This window comes from Saccopteryx leptura, chromosome 2 (genome assembly GCF_036850995.1).
Source record: "Saccopteryx leptura isolate mSacLep1 chromosome 2, mSacLep1_pri_phased_curated, whole genome shotgun sequence".
Classification (NCBI taxonomy): domain Eukaryota; kingdom Metazoa; phylum Chordata; class Mammalia; order Chiroptera; family Emballonuridae; genus Saccopteryx; species Saccopteryx leptura.
Genome location: NC_089504.1, coordinates 99,921,608 through 99,946,300, shown reverse-complemented (window position 1 = coordinate 99,946,300; position 24,693 = coordinate 99,921,608). Strand labels below are relative to the sequence as shown.

Sequence of the window (24,693 nt, the reverse complement as noted above, 5' to 3'; positions counted from 1 at the left end):
ATACCAATATTAAAAAAATCATCAAATCAAAGAGAGCAAGAGAAGAAAAAAGGCATTAAAAAAAAGCCAGAAAATAACTAACAAAATGGAATAAGTACAGACCTATCAATAATTACTCTAAATATACATGGACTAAATCTCCCATCAAAGATATAGAATAAATGAGTAGATTTTATTTTTAAATCAAGACCCATCTATTTGCTGCCAACAAAAGGCTCGCCTCAGATGAAGAAACACAAAAGTTTTACATGTAAATGGAAACCAAAAGGAAGATGGGCTAGCTATACTTGTATCAGATAAAACTGACTTTAAGACAAGACTGTATTAAGAGACAATGAAGGTTATAGAGAGCAGTCAATCCAAAAAAAAAAAAAGACATTTGTAAATATTTATGCACCCAACTTAGGAGCATCTAAACATATAAGACACTAACAGACCTAGAGGATGAAATAGACAATGATACAATATTACTGTGGGACTTTAATATCCAACTTTGTTCAATGGATAAATCATCTCTACAGGAAATCAATAAGCAAACAGTGGCTTTAAACAAGTTAGACCAGATGGACCTAACAGACATAAGCAGAACATTCTATGCAAAAGCAACAAAGTACACTTTCTTCTCAGCACACATGCAACATTCTTCAGTACATTTGGCCACAAAGGAAGTCAATTCACCTATGACTGAAATCATAGCAAGCCTCTTTTCTAAATACATGGTATGAAATGAGAAACCTATTAAAAGAATAAAATTAGAAAATTCAAGTATATGGAGTTTAAAAAACATGCTCCTTAACAACTAGTGGATCAAAGAGGAAATCATAGGAAAATCATAAAACTATCTTGAGACAAATGAAAATAAATGATATACAAAAATTTGTGGAGGCAGTAAGGTAAGTTGTAACAGTCAAGTACAGAGATAAATGTGTACATCAAGAAATAAGAAATATCTGAATTAAACAACCTAATTTTACATCTCAAAGAAATATAAAAAGAACAAAACTCATGGTTAATGGAAGGAAGGAACAAAATTGGAGACTAAAAAGACAATGGAAATGATCAATAAAACTAAGGCTAATTTTTAAAACAATAAAAATACATAAACCTTTAATATGACTAAGAAAAAAAGAAAAATGACTCAAATAAGTACAATAAAAAAATGAAAGAAAATGTCACAACAGCTACCACAGAAATACAAACAATCATTAAGAAATTACTATGAACAATTTCATACGAACAAATTGTACAACTTATGATCTACACCTACTAAGACTGGATCATAAAGAAATAGAAAATCTGAACAGACACTAACAGTAAGAAAACTGAATCAGAATTTTAAAAACCTACCAACACACAATAGTTAGGACCACCCTGGCTAAGTATCTCAGCTGGTTAGAGCATCGTCCTGATATACCCAATGTTGTAGGTTTGATCCCCAGTCAAGGCACATAGGAGAACCAAGCACTAAATGCATAAATAAGTAGAATAAACTGATGTCTCTCTCTCCTCCCTCCCCTTCACCTCTTTCTCTCTAAAATCAATTTTTTAAAAAATGTTAGGACTAGCCCTGGCCGGTTGGCTCAGTGGTAGAGCGTCAGCCTGGCGTGCAGGAGTCCCGGGTTCGATTCCCGGCCAGGGCACACAGGAGAGGCGCCCACCTGCTTCTCCACCCCTCCTCCTTCCTCTCTGTCTCTCTCTTCCCCTCACACAGCCAGGGCTCCATTGGAGCAAAGTTGGCCCAGGCACTGAGGATGGCTCTGTGGCCTCTGCCTCAGGCGCTAGAATGGCTCTGGTTGCAACAGAGCGAGCCCCAGATGGGCAGAGCATCGCCCCCTGGTGGGTGTGCCGGATGGATCCCAGTCGGGGGCATGCGGGAGTCTGTCTGACTGCCTCCCGTTTCCAACTTCAGAAAAATACAAAAAAAAAATGTTAGGACTAGATGGCTTTACCAATCCTTCTAACTCTACCAAAAAAAAAGGGGGGTGGAATATTTCCAAATTTGTTTTACAAGGCCAGCATTACCTTAATAATAAAACCATACAAGGACATTACAGAAAGGGAGGGAGGGATAAAAAAGGACAGAGGGAGAGAAAGGGAAGGGAGGGAAGGAGGGAAGAAATGAGGGAGAGAGAGGAAGAGAGGGAGGAAGGAAGGATTGACACCCAAATCAAAGGCAACAAGACCAAAAATAAACAAATGGGACTACATCAAACAAAAGCTTCTGCATAGTTGTAAGGCCAGTGGCCGCCTCTGTGGCCAGGCAGACGCAGGTTCTCATTGGATTCAGACAGATGATAAAGGAATGTGGAGCCAGAAAATGGTGGTGGGCCATTCCATTTATTAAAGTCTCGTAAGAGTGGAAGAGCAAACAGGCAGGGAAGACTGTTCCCCTTTCCTTCAGGGCTCCTAAACCCTGACCCCCTCCAGACTCACTCTGGATTCACAGGCCCCCACCAGCTTCAGCAGGGCTTCCAAGCCCCTCAGTACTCTCCAGCAAAACAGTCTAGGCAGAAATAAATGCCCCTTCTCTGGCAAACAATAACAAACAATCGCCCCTCCCCATGGAGGCAGGCAATCCAATCTGCAATTTGCTATCTGCTGCCCTGAGGGCACGCACCCGCAGCCTCATCTTCTATACACATGGCCCTGCCCAAATACATGCAAGCAAACCTAAAAAACACTTGTTTCACACTTCAAACACATTGGTTTGCCCAACAACAGCAAAGGAAGCCATCAACAAAAAGAAAGTGCAACCTATAGAATAAGAGGAAATATTTACAAATCATGTATCTGATAAGGTATTAACATCCAAAACACAAAAAGAACTCATACAACTCAACAGCAAAAAGAAACAAAATAACCCAATTAAAACTGGAAAAGGATCCTAAAAGACATTTTCCCAAAGACATAAAAACGGCAACAGGTACATGAAAAGGTACTCATCCATATCATCAGGGAAATACAAAGGAAAACCACCATGACATTATTTCCTCACACTTGTTAGAATGGCTATTGTCAAAAAGACAAGAAGTTACAATATTGGCGAGGATGTGGAGAAAAGGGAACCCTTCTGCACTATTAGTGGAAATGTAAATTAGTGCAGCTGCTATGGGAAAAGTACTGACATTTCTCAAAATCTTAAAAGTAAAACTAATATATGACTTAGCAATTTTGTCTTCTGGGTATTTATCTGAAAAAAATGAAAACATTAACTTGAAAAGATCCACATACCCCCAAACAGTTCCGTTTAGTGCAGAGTTGTTTATAATAGCCAAGACATGGAGACAACCTGAGTGTCCAGTGAAGAATTAATAATTTTAAAATGTGGTGTATTTTATTATATATATGTGTTTATGTATACACACATGCAAACATACCCAGTGGAATATTATTAAGCAATAAAAAAGATAATCCCGCCATTTGCTACAACATGGATGGGACCTCAAGGGCATTATGCTAAGTGGAATAAGTCAGACACAAAAAGGCAAACACTGTCTAACTTCACTTATAAGTGGAATCCTTAATAAAAAGTCCTGGGGATATCATGCATAGCATGGTAACTACAGTTAATAATACTGTGTTGTATCTTTAAAAGCTGCTAAGAGAATAAATCATAAGTTTCCATCTGAAGAAAAATAATTGTAACTATGTATGGTGATGGGTTAATTCATTATGTCCTATACCTGAAACATATAGTAAGTCAATTGTTTCTCAATAAAAAATAAATAAAACGCTAATGCAACTGAAGGACAGATGTATATATATTCAATTAAGAAATCTCAGTAAAGATAGCAAAGACTGCATCTGCCTCCTGCTTGAAACACTCCCAACAACATTTTCATGACACTGGACGTGAATCACCAAAACATAGTGGTGACAGAAAGGGGAAAGTCTACGAATAAAGAAGCTCTGGCCCAGAAAGTCTCCAGGACACAGCACAGAGAGGCAGAACCCAGCCAAGTCCAGTGCTCCCTTGCGGTAGCAGCCCAGAGAGAACCAGGTAACTAGAGTGCACAGGACAGCAACAAGGCTCCAGAAGTCTAAGAGTCCCACCTGAGCACTGAGCAGAGTGCTGCCTGCTAGGTGTGTGAGGAAACGACCTGAAAGGAGGAGGGCTTCAACAGGTTCCGTAAACACCAAGGAAAAGGACCATGAGAACAACTACACTAAGGTACACCGTAATTCAAAGTGCTCAAAACCAACTGTAAAGAGGAAGTCTTAAAGCACTCTAGAAAAAATTCTACTCAAAGAACAAAGATAAGGATGGCAGATTTCTTGTCAGAAAAGAAAGCAGATAAGACAGAGGAATAACACCTTTAACAGACTGACAGATAAAGAAATGCCAACTCAGAATGCTATACCCAGCAAAAACACTATCAAATACTGTAAAAGAAAGACATTTCCAGATATTCAAAAGCTGAAGGAGTTTGTCAGCAGCAGACCTGCATTACAGAAATGTTGAAGGAAGTCCTGTTGCAGAAGGAAGCCATACAGATAAAAATAAGGATCTATGAAAAGAAGTAAAAGAACTAGAAATAGCTACATTGTAAATATATTTTCTAATTACTTAAATCCTTTTAAAAAATAACTATTTTAATAAAAGTAACTATTCATGCTGTGAGGTTTTGTGGGGGGGTTTTTTTTGTATTTTTCTGAAGCTAGAAATGGGGAGACAGTCAGACAGACTCCCTCATGTGCCCGACCGGGATCCACCCGGCATGCCCACCAGGGGGGCAACGCTCCGCCCATCCGGGGCATCGCTCTGTCACTAGGGCAACTAGAGCCACTCTAGCGCCTGGGGCAAAGGCCACAGAGCCATCCTCAGCGCCCGGGCCATCCTTTGCTCCAATGGAGCCTCGGCTGCAGAAGGGGAAGAGAGAGACAGAGAGGAAGGAGAGGGGGAGGGGTAGAGAAGCAGATGGGCGCCTCTCCTGTATGCCCTGGCCCGGAATCGAACCCGGGACTTCCGCACACCAGGCCGATGCTCTACCACTGAGCCAACCGGCCAGGGCCATGCTGTGAGTTTTTATAGTATGTGTAGCAAAAAGTGCATAACAACAGAAGTCAGAGAAAAAAAATAAAAGTACTATAACATTCTTATGTGACATGTTTTAATCCATAATGGTAGACTGTATAACCAAAGATGTACAGTATATGCCCTAAAGCAACTAATAACAGAAAAGAGTAATAGTGAATAAATCAATAAAAGATATAAAATAGAATCAAATAATAAAATATGCTTAATTCTAAAATAAAATAGACTCAATTAATCCAAACAATAGACAACAAAGGAGAAAGGGGTACAAAATCAAACAAATAGAAAACAAAAAAAAATGAAAAATGTACATTTAACTATCAAAAACCACATTAAACGTAAATAGTTTGACTACTGCAATTTAAGGAAGCAATTGTGAGATAGGGTACACAAGCAAAACAGAAACAATGTGCTGCCTACTAGCCTACTAGATACATACTTTAAAGACATAAACAGGTTAAGAATAGAAGAACAGGAAAGAATGTATCAGGCTAACACTAGTTAAAATAAAACTGGAGTAGCTACATAAAAACCAGGCATAGATTTCAGAGGAAAAAGATAGCACCAGGGATAAAAAAAGATTATTTTAAAATGATATAGATTTCAAACCATCATAAGACATTTATTTATGCACTTAATAACACAGCCTGGAAATACAAGAAGCAAACAGCAACAGAACTAAAAAGAGAAATAGAAAAATTCACAACGGTAGTTTCTCAGTAATTGATGAAACAAGTAGCAAGAAAACAAGTAAATATATAGAAGAAATTGACAACATTCTCAACCAACTTAATTTAACTCAAATTTATAGAATATTCTGCCAAAAAAAACTCCAAAATATTTTAAAACGGCTGAGAAAAATTAAAACCTTAACAAAATACAGAAATATAATATGTTCATGAATATGAAGCACCAATGCCAAGATATCAAATCTCCACAAATTGATCTACAGATTGAATGTAAATTAATTCAAAATCCCAAAAGGGATTTTTTTGTAGAAAGTTACACACTGGTTTATATGAAAATAGCGAGGATCTATTATAGATTAAACAAACAACTTTGGCTAATACTACCTGACTTCAAGATTTATTCTAATGCTACTAATCACGTATTGGTATCAAAATAAACAGATTAATGGAACAGGAAAGAGTTCAGATAAAAACCTGCACACATGTGGACATCTCATTTTTGACAAAGTTGCTAAGGCAAATTAGAGAAAACAGACATTATTCTCAACAAATGGTGCTAGAACAACCAGATACACAAAAACAACATCAATTCATACTTCACACCACGTACAGAAACTGACTCAAACTGAATCACAGATTTAAACGTAAACCAAATACTTTAGAAGTTCCAGAACAAAATATAGGAGAAAAACATCTGTGACTTTGGTTTAGGCAAAAATTTCTCAGAACATCAAAATCATAAACCATGAAAAAACAAACTGATAAACTGACCTTCACTGAAATTAAAATCTGCTTTTTGAAAGATTGCTAAGAGAATGAAAAGTCAAATCACAGATGGAAAGAAAATAATGCAAAGCATGATGTATCTGAAATAGGACTTGAATTAAGCAAAAAAAAAAAAAACCCAAAAAACTTTTTATTTATTTATTTTTAAATTTTACTTCGAAAATGAAACTTAATATGGTGGCATTAAATAATAAGAGTACATAAGTTTCAGGTGAACATCTCTATAGCATTTCAACTGTTCATTATGTTGTATACCCATCACCCAAAGTCAAATTCTCTTCTGTCACCTTATATTTGTCCCTTTTTACTCCTCTCCCCCATCCTCCCCCCACATCCCTTCTCCTGGTAACCAATTTCACTTTTATCTATGTCCATGAGTCTCAGTTTTATATCCCACCTATGTGTGAAATCATACAGTTCTTAACTTTTTCTGATTTACTTATTTTATATACTCAGTATAATGTTTCCCACTTACATACAGACACAGGCAACAGCAACAGTGCGAGGATTGCAGGAGGGGAAGTGGAGGCAAGGTGGAAGGGGACAGGTGGTGACGGAGGGAGGCCTGATTTGGGGTGGTGAACACACAATGCAATATATACAGTGGCAAAGAACTGTACACATGAAACCTGCATAATTTTATTAACAAATGTCACCCAAATAAATTTAATACTTTTTTTCTTAGTTCAATAAATAAAATACACAGTAACAACAAAATGCAACAATAAGAATTTAAAACTTGCCTGACGTGGTGGCACAGTGGATAAAGCATCAACCTGGAACACTAAGGTCACTAGTGTGAAACCCTTGGCTTGCCCGGTGAAGGCACAGACAAGAAGTAACAACTATGAGTTGATGCTTTCTGCTCTTCCCCCACTGCCTTTCTCTCTCTCCCCTCACTAAAATCAATAAATAAAATCTTAAATAAAAAAAAAAGAACTTAAAACACAGTAATAAAACAACCCAATTAAAATTGGGTAAAGAAGAAATAGAGATGACAACTCCATTAGTGAAAAAATGCTCAGCATTACTAGAAATTAGGGAAGCACAAATAACCACGAGGCACCGCAGGCCCACAAGGAGAACTAACAGCTACCAAGAGCACTGGCGAGGGTGCAAGAGAAATGAGTTCTCACTACTGCTGGAGGGAACTCTCAGATGTCTGGACAGCCACAATGGAGACCAGCTTGTGAGGTTACTACAAATGTAAACATACACTTATCATATGAAGCCATCCTGTCCTAGGAATTCACCCAAGAGAACTGAAAGCATACACCCATGCAAGCTTGCATACAGATGTTCACAGCAGCTTAACTCATAATACCCCAAATAAGCGAACAGTCTAGCAGGTAAAGACATCGTCAGACAGTGGTATATCTATACAATGCAATACCACACAAGAACAAAAAAGAATTAACTACTGTCTAACCAGTTGGTAGTGTAGTGGATAGAGTGCTGGACTGGAATGCAGAAGGACCCAGGTTCAAGACCCTGAGGTTGCCAACTTGAGCGCGGGTTCATCTGGTTTGAGAAAAGCTCACCAGCTTGAACCCAAGGTTACTGGCTTGAGCAAGGGGTCACTCGGTGTGCTGTAGCCCCCCAGTCAAGGCACATGTGAGAAAGCAACCAATGAACAATTAAGGTGCCGCAACAAGGTATTGATGCTTCTCATCTCTCTCCCTTCCTGTCTGTCCCTATCTATCCCTCTGTTACAAAAAAAAAAGGATTAACTACTGAAACTCACCACAAAATGGATAAATGTTAAAATAATTCTGCTGAGTGAAAGAAGCCAGGCAAGAACGAAAATATAAAATATATATTAACATTTATGTAAAATTCTAGAAAATAAAAACATCTAGTGACAGAAAGGGATTGAATTATTACATGAAAAAACTTAGGGGTGACAAACATGATTGTCATCTTGACTATGGTTATGGTGTCACAGAATATGTATTCAAAATTTATCAAACTGTATCTATAAAATGCATGCAGTCTATTGTACATCAATTATAACTTAGTAGAGCTGTTAAAGATCCATTAAAAAGAAGAAAAATTACAGCAAACAGACAATAACAACACAAATAATTGTCAGTCCTGCCAATGGGCCAGATAATATTAAAAGACTACTATCTTCACCAATTATCCCAAGGGCCCTGTGGCATAGACAGTATTATCTTCACTTTACAAAAGAAGAAACAAAGAAATGAAATGCAGAAATAACTTGCCAAATGAGATACAGTTCAGTGAGGGAGGCGGAATTCAAGTCCAGAGAGACCCACACAGAGCTCCTCCCTGAACCACGTCTCTGCCCACAGGTGCGACACGGCTGATCACCAGCCATTCCATCACAAAGGCCACTGCCAAGTGGACAAGCACGTGTAGTGTGCAAATGTGAAAATGTGCAACTTAATTATACTGCTCTAAATGAGCATCTCGTGATCATGAACCTGGGCAGGTAGGTCATAAAATAAACTATTCAGGGACATGGCTGAGGGTGCGTCTGAATGGTTCACACTCTGTTTTGCACATTACAGGCATTAGAGATTCAAAACCCAGTCACAAAGTTGGTGGTTTGCGAAAAGCAAATTCAGTACTTTTTCTTAAATTTTAAGAAAATTTTCCATTGATTTGAGGGAGAGATAGGAAAAGGAAAGAGAAAGGGGAAAGGGGAGGAGGGGAGGGAGGGGGGGAAAGGGGAGAGGGGAAAAGGAGGGGGAGAGAGAGAATGAGAGAGGTCAGGGCCAGCAAATTTCAGTTTTATTTTTAAAACTTAACAGAAAGGGCCTGCCAATCCTCATAATTTACGTAGGCAGAATTAATTATCTTCCTTTATGAACTTTTTACATAGTTCATTTAACTGCTCTCAGACACTGCTTTCTACACTACTTCAAGTGGTTAAAATTATTTAACTTGATACATGCGATACGCACCGATACGCACCACGGCATACTCAAATGCAGATGAGCTACCTTGATTACAGCTGAACAACAAAAATGTAACACCCTACATTGAAAAATGAACAATCTGTTTCTTAAAATGCCAAGTTCTCGGTAATTAAAAAACAAGAAAATATAAAACAAAAATTAGAACAAAAAAAACCTATTATCAATCTGAGGTCATAAGAAGGAAATCAAAGTACTCAGACTCAAAATCGCCGATTAATCCAATTCTACAATTTAAAATGTGGACGTATAAAGCCATGAAGCAAATTTCAATGAAGGAAATATATAGTCAAACTAACTATAATAATCCTATTAATAGTAATTCTCAATTTACTTCGTGTAACTACTCTTTGAGGTTAACTTCATTCTGTCTCCTCCAGAAGCAGTAATTCACACATTTGGTAATACTGAATGTGGTCTCAAACTCTGAGAAAGAGAGAGACCGTCTCTGGCTTCACAAACGAAGCTTCAGAGATTTATATAGTCCTACATTTGACATTTAAGAGTATAGTATCTTGAGTTACCTTTTGTACCAACGATGAGATTTAAGTTGAGATTCTTTTTCCATCTTTTGTGTATGGATGTCCAACTTTACGCCACTAACCTGGATCTACTGACAGCTGCTCTCAGCACAGCAACCGATAAATCCTTAAAAGCCTAAGGTCACGCTGCATCTTTGCTGGCAACCTGGTGTGGGTCCTCCTCAGTCGGGTAAAGCTGTAATCTCAGGGGCGTGGACCCCACAACAGCTTCTCTGACACTGTCTCTATCACTCCCCTCCTGTCTGCACAACGGGTGGTGTCTCCTGTCACCCTCCACCTGTCTGCATGGAGGCGTGGCTAAGGGGAATGTGCCAGGCAACCCCCCCCCCCCTTCACCTGGGTGCTTCGCTGTCTCAAGCACTCCTCCTCCATCTGCATGACCAAGTCCTTCAATTCCTATCAGTCCTAATGCCAACATCACTTCTCAGTGAGGCTTCCTCTGACCCCTCCTTTAGAGTGAGACCCACCCCTCGTCAGACCCGCACCCACTGCTTCTTCTGCAGCCCCCGGACTTCCACCGTAACCCGCTCTCACTGTTGGCTCACTACGGGGACTGTCGGCTTCCTGGCAGCGGTGGCCTTCCTCGTTTGTGTGTGGCAGTGTGCCCAGTGCCTACACCTGTGCAGGGCTCAACAGACATTGCTGAGACAAGTGAAGAAGTGTGCCTGGCATGCTGTGTGTGAGCAAAGGGAGCAACAGCAGGAGAGAAAGTCGGAACAGTGCTGGGGGCCCACCCTTGCAGGCCTTGTAAACTGAGGCTAAAAGCGGCAGATTCACACTGTTTACGATTCCCAGGGGTAAACTTCCTTATTACTGTTCGATTCCAACAACTTTACAATGACAGGGCATTACGATTCTAATACACATCTAATCTCTCCTACCAGATTTCAGATGGACAATCCACAGGAGCACTGCTGAGTCACAGCAGATAAATACGGGGTGGGGCAAACAAAGGTTTACCGTGTTCATCTGAAAAACAATAACCTACACACATAAACAAGAGTACGTGCTGTGTCTCACCTACTCACAACTGCACACCCACTTCTGCCCCACTCTGTGTATGTTCCCTCCGTGACAACTGACATGGCTGTCAACAGTAGGAAGCCAACAGCGAATGTCCAAAGCTCCCAAACTGGACATAAAGTAGTGCAGTGGTCACTGAGTTACATCGTAAGTTACAAAGAACGAGACTGTGCGCTGCATGAGGTGTGTGAGCAAACGTCCAGACTGCTGAGAGCAGCGTGAGCGCCAGCTGCTAGAAGAGGAACGAGGAAGGGGGCTATCCCCCAAACTCCACTGTCCATCAATAGTAAATGTTGCACATTTTATAAGCCTCTTAAAAGAAGCAGTCTTATTTTTGTTGTAATACTTTTCTTCTTCCTGAAATAGTATGGCCTTATTAATCACACTTGGCACAGACAGGTCCTTTGCTATTTGTGAGAATCAGATTCACCCTCACACGACAATGGTGAGTCACTGCTGAGGAGAGTCAGAAGACTAAGCTCCAATTCTGATGTAAAGTCTAACGCAAGTTCAATAAAAGCTGTAAACAGAACTTTCCAAAATGACAACTGTGCTCAGGACAACACACACAGGATTTAAAAATCCATCATTACTTCATGGACAGGTCTTAAAATAGAGTGCCTGGACACCAGTCCAGGACACTGCCTCCCGCTTACCAGCCCTCGGTGACACGGACAGTGATGCCAAGCCCTCCCCCTAGGGACAGAAAGCACTGAGGACTCTTGTCTCGTCCTTGCAACCCAAGTGCTCTCTTCTTCCTCTTCTCCTTTCTACTTGGGGAAAAGTCAATGCCAATAATAATTATTAAAGAGGCTCTTCATGAAAAGTTTCCAGGAAGAGAATGATGAAAGTACAGCCACGATTACTCTCAACTGTAACAGAGCAATTAAGGTCCTCGCCACCTGTAGTGGCCCAACCTAACATTAAATGCCATTGAATAAAATCAAAATAAAATAGAGCATGGTACATTTAAAATTCTTGGCAAAAACTTTTAACCCACACATGAAGAAATAACAGTGAGATCCACAATGTGCAAACCTCAGTAAGACAAGTTGACTGAACTAAAGAAAAAAAAAGTTATAAAAACAAAGAGATGGGCGCCCTGGCTGGTTGGCTCAGCAGTAGAGCGTCAGCCAGGCATGTTGAAGTCCCAGGTTCGATTCCTGGTTAGGGCACACAGGAGAAGCGCCCATCTGCTTCTTTGCCCTCCCCCTTCTCCTTCCTCTCTCTTTCTCTTCCCCTCCCGCATCCAAAGCTCCATTGGAGCAAAGTTGGCCCGGGCGCTGAGGACGGCTCCATGGCCTCCACCTCAGATGATAGAATGGCTCCAGCCACAACGGAGGAACCCCCCATATGGGTGGAGCAACGCCCCAGATGGACAGAGCATCGCCCCCTGGTGGGCATGCCAGTGGATCCCGTTTGGGTGCATGCAGGAGTCTGTCTGACTGCCTCCCTGCTTCTAACTTCAGAAAAATATATATTAAAAAAAGAGAGAGAGAGATGAATGACTTGTCTATAGATTTTTTTTTTAAGTGTTCTAAGCAAACATGGTGTGTGACATTTAACTAGCTCCTGAGCTGGAGAAGTAGACCAAAACAGCTACAAATTGGGGAAACCTGGATATTAATGTCACTATGTGATAACAGTGCTGTGGTTATGTAAGAGTCCTTTCTTATTCTTAGGAAAGGCAGGCTGGACTACCTAAAGGCTGACCTTGCTATTCTGAAATGGTGCAGCAAGAAAGGACGGGTGTGCTTCTGAGGAGGGAAAATGGAGAGAGGGAGTGGAGCCTGGCAGGAAAGGGGTCTGGGGAGGGAAGATATTGATGAGGGGTATAAAGAGTTCATTTACTGCTTCTCAAACTTCCTAACGTTTAAATATTTCCAAAATAAAAAGCTGGAGAGAATAAGAGTATTGGAAATACTAGACATCTTGTCCACAGTAGTATACACCTAAGCAAGAAGCCTTAACAGTTACCTTAGTCCTGAGGTTCCTTGACACAAACCCCAAATCCTCCACTAGGAGAAGCAAGAAACAAAGGCTAAGAAGGAAGGAACTTGATACCATTTTATGTGCAAACAAAGAAATCTCTAAGCTGGTAAATTAAAAAAAAAAATCCAAAGCCTCTGAACTTGTTTTATTTGGTTCTTACAGACATGCTACAGTTTGGTACCGTTTGAGAAGCTACTCCTAAAAGAGAGTTTTATTGTAACTACTGAAGTATTCTCCAAGCTGGGAGAAGAGGGGAAGCTGAGCTGCTTTCTTAAAGGTGAAAATACTGGAGAGCAGAGGAGGGGCTACAATGTACAAAATCCACGATATAATTTAGGATACTGTATGAAGGTCCCATTAAAATTGTATTTTATATTTTACAATGTTTTTCAGCAATCAGATAGCTACATATAAAACAAAAGTACTGGTTTAAGTATCCATTTTTAAATTACATTTGATATAACAATATTTAAAGAAGTTCATTTGGTTTCAATGTTTCCACTTTCCTTTATACCTTCCTTTTCATTAACTATATATCTTTTTTTTTTTTTTGGCAAGAGAGACATAGAGAGGGACAGAGAGAGGGACAGAAAAGGACAGACAGGAACGGAGACAGATGAGAAGTATCAATCATCAGTTTTTCGTTGCAACACCTTATTTGTTCATTGATTGCTTTTTCATATGTGCCTTGATGGCGGGGGGGGGGGGGGGCGGTTTGGCTACAGCACAGCAAGTGACCCCTTGCTCAAGCCAGTGACCTCTGGGCTTAAGTGAGCAACCATGGGTCATGTCTACAATCCCACACTCAAGCCAGCAACGACGTACTCAAGCTGGCGACCTCGAGGTTTCGAACCTGGGTCCTTGGTGTCCCAGGCTGATCCACTGTGCCACCGCCAGTCAGGCAACTATATACTTTTAATAGTCATCTGATAGCAAGACAATCTACTTCTTAGTTAAAAGTAAATTTAGAATACTAATCTAAAATCTGCATATTAATAGTAATGGTCCATTAAAACTTATGTTCAGCCTGACCAGGTGGTGGCGCAGTGGAAAGAGCGTCGGACTGGGATGCTGAGGACCCAGGTTCGATACCCCAAGGTCACCAGCTTGAGTGGGGGCTCATCTGGTTTGAGCAAAGCTCACCAGCTTGGACCCAAGGTTGCTGGCTCGAGCAAGGGGTTACTTGGTCTGCTGAAGGCCCGTAGTCAAGGTACATATGAGAAAGCAATCGAACTAAGGTGCTGCAATGAAAAACTAATGATTGATGCTTCTCATCTCTCTCCATTCCTGTCTGTCCTTATCTTTCCCTCACTCTAACTCTCTCTCTGTAAAAATAAACAAAAAAAACCTTATGTTCACTAGGAATATTACTATCTCTTTAAAATAATTTTCTAATTTAATTTGTTTGAAGAAAATTTGTAAAATACACCTCAAAAATAACTATTGTTATTCAGGCTCAATTTCTAAAAACAAGAAAAAGAAAAAAGAAAATTCAATGCTTGGTTTTGATCAGTTGTTTCAAAAGAAACAGAAATGATAACCATATGACAGCCAGAAGCATCAGGTTAACCCTTGTGTTTATAAAATACACAGTAAATCCAAATAGGAAGTGACAGCTTCATTTAAATTAATGTTAAAGCATTCTAAAATTTATGACAATTTTATTTATTAAAAGTTTTTTTTAAATAACAGTATTCATGAAAATACATAATGCAATTTCAATCATATTTATAAAAAGTGTGCTCTGATTAATGGATCCATTCCTGAGGAGGAAGGACCCCAAAGAACACTGACTCCAGCCCTCACACAGCCGCCCCTCAGAGACGGGAGGAGCTTATCTGCCATCCTCATGTCTGTAGGATCATCTATCGCACTTTCTTCATCTAATCAACCCAGCTGTGCTCTCACACAACTGCTCTACCTCCTGGTGGTATTAACACAAAACATTTCACATGCAGAACCTGACAAATATCCAAATTACCAAGTTCACTTTTTTCCCACTCCCCATTTCTGCTACATACTAAGTCTCTGTGTTTAAAAAAATGACTTAAGGGGCCCTAGCCAGGTAGCTCAGTTGGTTAGAGCATCGTCCTGACTTGCCAAGGTTGCAGATTCCATCCTCGTTCGGGACACATTTAAGAATCAACCAATGAGTGCATATAAACAGGTGGATAACAAATCAATGTTTCTCTCTCGCTCACTCTCCATCCCTCTCTAAAATCAATAAATAAAAATGTTTTAAAATAAAAAAAAATTTAAATGACAAGCATTAAACACAACTGTATCAGTTTCCCAGGGCTGCTGTAACAAACCAACACAAACTTGGTGGCTTAGAACAACAGAAGTTCATCCTCACAGTTCTGGAGGCCGGAGTCCAAGCTCACGATGTTGGCAGGACTGCTTCCTCCAGAGCCTCTGAGGAAGACCCCCTAGCTTCTGGTGACTGCCAGCAACGCGGGCGCCCTTTTCTTGTACACACAGCTCCCCCATCTCTGCCGTTGTCCTCACATGGGCTTCTTCTCTACATTTCTGTTCTTCTATCTAAGTTTTCTCCTCTTCTGTAAGACACTTGTCCCTAGATTTAAGCTTCTTCAAATAATCCAGCATGACCTCATCTTAAGATCCTTAACTTAATTATATCTGCAAAGATCCCTTTTCCAAATAAGGTCACAGCACAGGATTCACGCTTCTATTTCTTTTGGGGGGGCCACCATTCAACTATAGTCACTATCTCTCTAGGATTACTTCATCCTAATTACTAGCAATTGCTTACTGTTTAAAAGAATTTATAAAACATCGTATCATTTTTCTAAACCTTGTTTTCATTTCACATATTAGTTACCTGATAACTCTTTGATTGGATATATTTTCTTATAAATCTTTTTCTTTGAGTTTTCATTAGTGACTACAAAACAGGTTGGCAGATGGAACAGGTAGATATCAAATGTTTTTACCTCTAAGAATAGCACTTTCATGGGTCACCAAAGTAGGAAACTTAGTGAGTCTTACATGTTGTAGTCTTCAGTTTCACTGAATTAGGTTTTAATTTCTGCCTATACACCCTAACCTGGATACTCTTACAATAATATGGTTAAACATACCATTTTAACCTATTCAGGTACAAACATGCCTGAAGTATTTAATACTGCCTTTAATTTTAAACAGTTACTGTTATTTCATTCAAATACTAGTAAGTTACCAATGTGCACATCATCAAATGAAGTCTATTTTTTGAATAAATAGCTACATATAATGTGAATATTACCAAATGCTCTGCATCAGACAAAAGAACAAAAATTTCAGATTTATCAGGTGCTGCAGGATTTAGTTGTCAATGTAGAAAAAGTACTTTCTTAACTGAGTCTTCTGAAAGCAGCTGCTGTCATTTCTGCAGTAGCAGCGTATACGCCGCTGTGGCCCCAGCCCTCGTCTGGCCACACAGACACCAGCCGTCCAGTGCGCACACGGAGTTCTCTGTACATACACATTTATACACCCACATAAAAGTTTCAAAATAGTGGTATCATCCTTCAAGAATAATGCGACCATACAATAATTTAGAAGTGAAGCAATCGTACAGAAAAGCACAGGTGAGGACACGAGAGAACAGCCAGCTACCCCACCGTCTCTGCACCTGCTTACGCAGAGGGCACACTCTGCACACGGGCTCCACTGCAGAAGCTAACAGTGCAATCTCTCCACCCAAAACGCCGCCTTTCACTAACGCCTCTCTACTTGATCCCATTTAAAGAACACATCAAGGTGGGCGTGATCAATTCATACCTGCACCAGGAATAATTGCCAACTTTGTTTCAATCAGGCCCATTTTCGCAGAGGAAGCTGAAAAGTAAGGAAGAACATTAAGTATTATCCATATAATCAAATTCATTTTTATGATGACTTTAAAAAGTCAGGAAAGCAAGCTAGAGACAAGAGTCATCCCCTTACCCAGCTGCTGCCCAGTTTCAGCTACCCAATGACAAATGCTGTCCAAAAATATGAAATGGGAAATTCCAGAAGTAAACAATCCGTAAGATTTAAACTGCATGTCCTTCTGGGGTGGTATGATTAAGCCTCTGCCCACTTCTGTCCCACCCGGGACGTGAATCGCCCCTTTGTCCAGCGCCTCCACGCTGTAGACACGACCCATTAGTCACATAGTGACCATGTCGGTTCTCAGAGCAGCTCTGCAATGCTTGTGTTGATGGCAGCCTTCTTTTACTTAATAACGGCCTGAAGCAAAAGAGCAGTGATGTTGACAACATGCCAATGCCAGAAGGAAGCCATAAAGTGCTTCCTTTAAGGGAAAGGTGTGTACGTAGAGGGAAAAACACAGTGTATATAGGGTTCAGGACTATCCAAGGTTCCAGGCACTCACTGGGGGGAGGGGGTGTCTTGGAATCTATATCCCTGGGACAAAGGGGAACAACTGTATTCTATTTACTAACTAAACTGTTGTCACAAATCTTTTCAAAAATCACTTCAGAAGGCACTGAGTTATGAAAATAAGTAACACTTAAAATTATATACAGGATTGGGCAAACGGTTTACAGCTGTGAGTATGCAAAACAGAATTTATTCTTGTATTATTATTTATTAATTATTGCATTAATTCAATACAATACTGTATTTAATTTAAATACTGTAAACCTACTTTTGCCCCATCCTGTATACTGAAAGATTCATGCATTTTCTATTAAAAATTGGTTGGCAGAGAAATAATTTTTGATGCAGAAAGACCAAGGTGGTAACTACATAACTGGACCTGATGCTGCCAGGTCCTGTGTGAAGGGTTCAGTCCCACTCATTACTCAGGATGAGGAGCGAGGCTGTCTGACAAGTAAGAATCTTTTAGCCGCCTGAACAGTTCTCCAGATCAAACAGCTTAATATGTCAGATCACATACAGCAACTTTTTGAGGCCAAATCTCTAGGTACTTTTGACAAATGGTTTTACTGTGCCAACAGCTGGACAGGGCTCCTCTTTTCATGTGTGTTTTAGGGCTACTTAAACATCTTAATTATTTCTTCATTTCAATATCCATAAGTACTTGGACTGCTTCCCAAACAAAGCCTAGTTCCCGGAATCTGCCCTCTTTCTGAAATAGATTACATGTACCTCAGCTTTTCAATTTAAAACCCAATGATTTCAGACAAGAAAACAGAGACCCAAAATAAAGGAAGAGAGGGAGGAAAGTATACGTGGTCCAGGAACTACAAACCCCAAAGAAGTCACCATAAAATCATTAAAAATACAGTTATACTGACTCTCCTCTCACAGGCAGCTCCATCAGAAGGGATAGTGGCACTTGGGGAAGAAGAGTGACAAATACTGTCTGCCTGCTTCATCAGGAATGAGGGCTGTGGCACCAGACTACCCGGTTCAAGTCCCTGCTCAGTCACTGCCCAGGGTCCTGTTCCTGCACCGCTCTCCGCCCTGACTTCCTGAGCACCACAAAGGACTTAACCCATGGGGCTGCTAGAAAGATGAAGTGAGCTAATAATGCACGTCAAGTGCTGAGAACAGTGCTAGGCACCAAGTCAACACTCAGCACACTACCAGCACTCACTGCTTTCATCATTCTTTTCATAATCACCTCTCCCAATCCTCAGAAGACTATCCAGGAAGGGAGCATCAAAGAGATCAAGTTATTATAACCACAGCTAACAATAATTAAATGCTTGGACTAGACGCATGCCACAGATGAACTCATTTAATCTTCAGAACAGCAACTGTCATTTCCCCCAGCTGAGAGGAGGAAACCGGTCTAAAAAGGGCAGGACCTGAGAGTCAAAGTCAGAGCTGTCTGACCCCATGCCCGTTCCCCAGTCCTGCTGCTGAGGCTGCAGCAAGAGGCTCCCAAGACGGCTTCCTGCCGGGGAAGGCTGAGTGCTTCCTTAAGCCCATCAGCTGGCTTCTTTTCTACACGTTCCACTCAACAACAGGAGAAGAATACAGTAAAATAAGAGAAAAACATCATTTTACAAACATTACTTGCACTAGGATGACGTCTTACCTGCCACTCTTATATCACAGGCCAATGCCAGCTCCAGACCACCACCTAGAGCCAGTCCGTCCAGGGCAGCAATGGTCGGCACCGGGAGATTGGCTGGAATAGAAGAAAGATTTCCTGCTCCTTTAGTAAGGTACCTTACTGTGGAATTTACTTTAGATTTTTTTCTTTTGCAAATATATTTTCAAATGGGCTACTACAAACAGAACTTTGTATCCGTCTGTCTCTAAGAAAATAACTATTTCCTTCAATGTTGTTTTTCAGACACATGGAATGACAGTCTAGTGTTTCATCATATAAATATGCCTTTAAATCTTCCCATATTACTGAAATACTTTCACAACTTTCTGTTGAATTATAAGAATCAAGTCTGACTTCATGATCTTAGAGCCTATAGTATTTTATACGATGTTAACTCAGATAAATTTCAAGTTTAAATGACTTAATTCACAATCCTTTGTGGCTTCCCTTGGCTGCCGGGGCTCCAACACACTAGATCCCTCGTTTACTAGCCAGGACGAGGAACACAGCTGCAAGATGGTCGGGCCCTCTCTAACACCACACTTACATCAGAGACAGAAGAGGCTCTGGAAAAGTGCAGGAAACCGACACAGAAGCCCAACTGGGAAAGGGTTAGCCAGCCCAGAACACAAACTAGACTTACCTTCAGTGCAGAAACAGAATGTCACGTTAGTGAGGCTTTTATAACAGACAACACACAGATTTCATGTTTATAACTTGTATAAAAACTGGTTAATTATTCTATGAAGCAGAATTCTTCCTATTAATTTTATTTTTGACTATGGGAACGTGAAGCTAGGCCAGCCTAGCAAGGCATGGAAAACAAAAGCTGTTAGTTTACAGAACAAGATGTCACCAATGCACCAAAATCCCAAGGTGACTGATCAAAGGATATTTTTTCTCAAGCTCAAACCTTTGCTCATGACCTAGGAACAAAAAACACTGAAATTTGCTATCAAGATTAATAAAAGCATTAAAAAAAAAACCTTTACCTTTCCATTGTCATAAATAAAATTAATGGGAAGGATTCTGCTTCACAGAATGTGATATAAAGGGCACCATCTCTTCATTGTGCTCACCACAGAACAGAGCTGTGTGGCGTGGCAGAGGTGTTGCCAAATGCTATGGGGGTGATCATACTGCAATATTTAAATATATCAAATCAACATGTTGTACACCTTATACCTACATAATGTTATATGTCGATTATATTTCAATTAAGAAGTAAGGCCCTGGCCGATTGGCTCAGTGGTAGAGTGTCAGCCCAGCGTGTGGGTGTCCTAGGTTCAATTCCTGGCCAGGGCACCCAGAAGAAGTGACCATCTGCTTCTCCACACCCCCTCCCCTTCTTTCTCTTCCTTCTCTTCTTTCTCTTCTTTCTCTTCTTTCTTTTCTTTTCTTTTTTTCTTTCTTTCTTTCTTTCTTTCTTTCTTTCTTTCTTTCTTTCTTTCTTTCTCTTTCTCTCTTTCTCCCTCTCCCTCCCCCTACCCCTCTCTCTCTCTCTCTCTCTCCCCTCCTGCAACCATGGTTTGATTGGTTCGAGTGCATTGGCCCTAGGCACTGAGGATAGCTCCATGGAGCTTCCACCTCAGGTGCTAAAAATAGCTCAGTTGCGAGCATGGCCCCAAATGGGCAGAGCATCAACCCCAGATGGGGGATGCTGGGTGGATCCTGGTTCAGACACATGCGGGCATCTGTCTATCTCCCCTCCTCTCACTTGAAAAAGAAAAAAAAAATACAAGGAAAATAGAAAATTAACATGCTCAACTCATTAAATACATAAACTACATGGTACTTTCAAATATTAATTAACATAAGCTGCCATTATATAAAGCATGATATAAATTTTTCCTACTAAAGAATCATTTAATAGAACAGTTTAATATTCAATGAGTAATTAATTTCAACCATTTTGCAATATTTTAAATCCTGGAATTACACAAAATCCTAATTCTGCTCTGAATGATTGTTTTTCTTCTTTGTTAATTTATTTTTTCAATTACAGTTGAAAAGTTGAAAAATGTTTTCCTTAATAAATTTTTTCTCAGAAAAATATGAGTCATCTCAAAGTACATGCTACATTCATAGTTACCTAATATGCTGGGTTTTATTTATATCTAGTCTTTCTACTTGAGAGCACTTAATAATCTTAGAGAAACCTCAATTTTAGAAAGGCAGATAATCAGTTCCAAAAACTGAGAAATACCAAAATGGCAGTTATATGAGCCAACCGATTAAAACAGGACCTGCCAGAGGCTGTTCCCAAAGGCAGTGGGAAGAAACTGACTCCACGTTACACAACCGATAGGGTCAGATGCTATTTTGAGTGTAGTACCAGGAAACAAGCCAGGTATGACAAAGAAGCTAATAATCCTTTGAAATGCTCCTAAAAATATAATTAAAGCAAACAATGAAAGTTTTGCTATCTTAAGAGGAAAATAAAAAAGGTCCAAGGGGAGGCTCTGGTCGACTTCCGTGGTCCACAGGAGGCCCGCTGTAAGGGTAACTGAGGCCAGAAAACCACGGACCTGGCGGAAAGGGAACTGGGGGTCTATCTTCAACTCTGAGATACAACACATAATCACATAATGTAGGTTTTTTAATGTCTCTACAAAATATAGTCTGATTATTACAAAAAAAAGCTAGTGTCATTGCTTTTAAATTTGTTTTTTTTTTAAAAAAATAGTGTTCTTTTACAAAACAGAGAAATCAAATATTTCAAAAGAAATTCCTGCACAGTATACTGGTAGTCTAACTTTATTGAAATTGTTCAAGAACAATAGAAACAAAATCCAAGTTTAACTGAAAATATAATAAAATTCTAATTATCTTTAATTTCAGCTAAAACTTGACCTTCAGCTTAATGTACTATGCCCACTCCCACTATCAAGGTTTAAAAGTAGGATAAGCCACTCCTGCCCAAAGTGGCTTGGCTCCTCTGTGGTCCATCCAGGGCCACTGAGAACGGAGCCAGCCTGCACACTGACAAACATACTCGCTTCACCAGACAGAGGCTGGAGCCCAGGAGTCAGAATAGTGAGCACTACGGGTGGGAAAAGCTGCCTGGTTTTCTAAGCTTAATACTTAGCCACCTGCCTCTCTATGTGGCTAACGAGAAAATACTAGGAAGGTTTTACTTTGTGTGCCACTGTCCTACACACCTTAGAAACACTATTCAAACCTCCGGCCAGCCTTATGACCTCAGAGCTAGTGTGGCCCTCACTTCACAGATGAAGACACTGGGCAGTGAAGAGGCTGTTTCTTGCCTGCTGTGACCACAATTCAAGCACAGGTGGTCTGGCTTCAGGTCTTGCTCATAACCAATGCTGCCCAAAGCCAGTTCTCATCGCCTGGACCCAGAGCCACTGAGGTAAGGCTCAGCATTGTACCTCATCCTTCCAGTCTTCCCTAAGGACCCATGACTGTGTAACCTGAGGAGGGGGAAAGGTGAGGCTCCTCGGGCAGTCTGACGGGCACACTGCCTGTGCTCCGCTAATTCCTGGAGTCTCAGAGTGACACCACAGCTAATTAAGTCCAACCACGGGAGACCCAGGGACTGCTGCAAGGCACCAGTCAGTTCACTATAATACAGTGGTTTTCAAACTTTTTACACTTGGGGACTGGTGAGAATAGGAGAATTATTTCAGGGACCACTGAAGCAAAAATCACCTGGAGCATAAGCAAATTCAACTAAGATCATTGAATCTGTTATCTTCATACAACATCAGGGTGGTTGATTCTTTTGTGGACCAGCACAAAATTTCTGCCTGAAAAACACTGCTATAATAGACATCTGACTTGAGTTTTCCCTGGGAACTGTAAACCCAGACTGCCCCCAGTACATGCCTATATAGGTTACTAAAGGAGGAAGAGCCAGCTCAGCTGGTTAAGGCATCATCCTGATGCACCCAAGGTTACAGGTTCAATCCCCAGTTAGGGCACATATGAGAATCCACCAATGAATGCAAAAGTAAGTGGAACTACACATCAATGTTTCTCTCTGTGTGTATCTCTCCCCTCTTCCTATTTCTCTAAAATCAATAAATAAAAATTAATTTTTAAAAAGTAGGAAAGGCCAACACCAGAACAACCATTTCCTATCAAAATTCCAAATCAAAAAACCCCCTTGAGGGAAACGCAGAGGAGACAGTGCAGAGACGTCCCACTCACGTCCCCTGGCAGCCCTGTCTGGAGCAGTGCTGTCAGTGTGGCTGACTCGCAGCCACCGGCTGCTCCAGAGCTCACACAGCTCCCGGCGCTCCCCACGCCATTTGACATGGCAAATGTGCTTACTTCTGTTTCTGATAAAAACACATTTTACCTGGTAGGAAAGATGGAGACCATTCCTGCCTTGCCTCATGAACTGTTGGGTTCCACATCTCACTATTCAGGATATGAACCTGCAACACTAGGGTCGCCGGGAGGCTGTGACATGTGGAATCCCAGGCCTACCCCAGGCTCCTGAACAGGATCAGCACATTAACAAGATCCCCAGGGGAAGGTCTGGACACCAGGAACCACATGGAGCCTGACCATCTCACCTTCCCGCAGGTAACACACTGACCCCTGCTGCAAGGAGAGGAGGGGGAGTAAGAACCAGAGCTCTATGAGGTAAGGCTCCTAAGTGTAATGGTAACAAATATTTACACTCAAATGTTTGTGGCGGCTTTATGTGCAGCTGCCCCAACCCTGGACATAACCCAACCGTCCCCATGCAACACATCCAGACAATTGGACACAACTTAGCAACAAGAAGGAACCAATACTAACACTGCTGAACATCGACGACCTCCACAACGAATGTGCTGACAGAAAGGGGACATGCAAAATCAATCCACACTGTCCCATTTATAAAACATTCTTAAAATGGAAACTAGTCTCTAGTGAAAGAAAGTAACTCAATAGCTGTGTGGGGACAGGTGGGGGCAGGGAGGGGCAGAAGGAAGGAATCACCAAGGGCCATGAGGAAACTTCTGGGAGTGATGGATACATCCATCACCTGGAGTGATGATGTTTTCACAAGTCCAAGTTACCACACTGTATACCTCACTGTGAGCCATTTATTGTAGGGCAATTATACTTCAATAAACCTGTTTTTATGACTTATTTTCATATTATATGACTTGATGAATATGAAAATGATAGATACAACAGAAGTAAGCACACAGAGGTCGACTGAGTGATATAATTTACAATCAACAAATCAAGTAATACACATGAATCAATTTAAGATTATAAAGAAAACACTAAGAAAAAAATTACAGGATAAGAGAAATGTGGAAAGGAAGAATCTAAAATGAGAAATATACAATTCTATCACTGCTCAGAGTAAGAAGTCATCAAAGTTTCCTAAAGAACAGCGGCCCAAGTACACTACAGAAGTTATAATATTAACAATAACCAGGGAAGATAAAAATACAGCTCTTTCCCATTATCAGAATAAACACACAAATAGGAAAATAAAAACAGAAAAACATAGTATATATATTTTTAAAATGTAAAATCACCAAATCAGAAGGCACAGCAAACCACACCAGCCTAACACCAGACACAGCCACACAATGAAGGAAGCTGCACTTGTCCAGTAAGAAAAAGACTCTGATTAGATCACAAAGCAAAACCCAATGACAAGGAACATTAGAGAAACATC

The 24,693-nt window shown here is 40.5% G+C and overlaps 1 protein-coding gene across 3 annotated transcripts in view; it reads right to left on the bottom strand.

Annotated features, from left to right (window-relative positions):
* AUH (AU RNA binding methylglutaconyl-CoA hydratase) overlaps positions 1–24,693 on the bottom strand; it is a 161,171-nt gene that overhangs the window by 68,757 nt on the left and 67,721 nt on the right. For all 3 annotated transcript variants that reach the window (XM_066368412.1, XM_066368413.1, XM_066368414.1), the window contains 2 exons: positions 19,026–19,118; positions 16,793–16,849 (listed from right to left, as the gene is read on the bottom strand). In XM_066368412.1, coding sequence (XP_066224509.1) covers positions 16,793–16,849; positions 19,026–19,118 — 150 coding nt within the window. The remainder of the gene's footprint in view (positions 1–16,792; positions 16,850–19,025; positions 19,119–24,693) is intronic.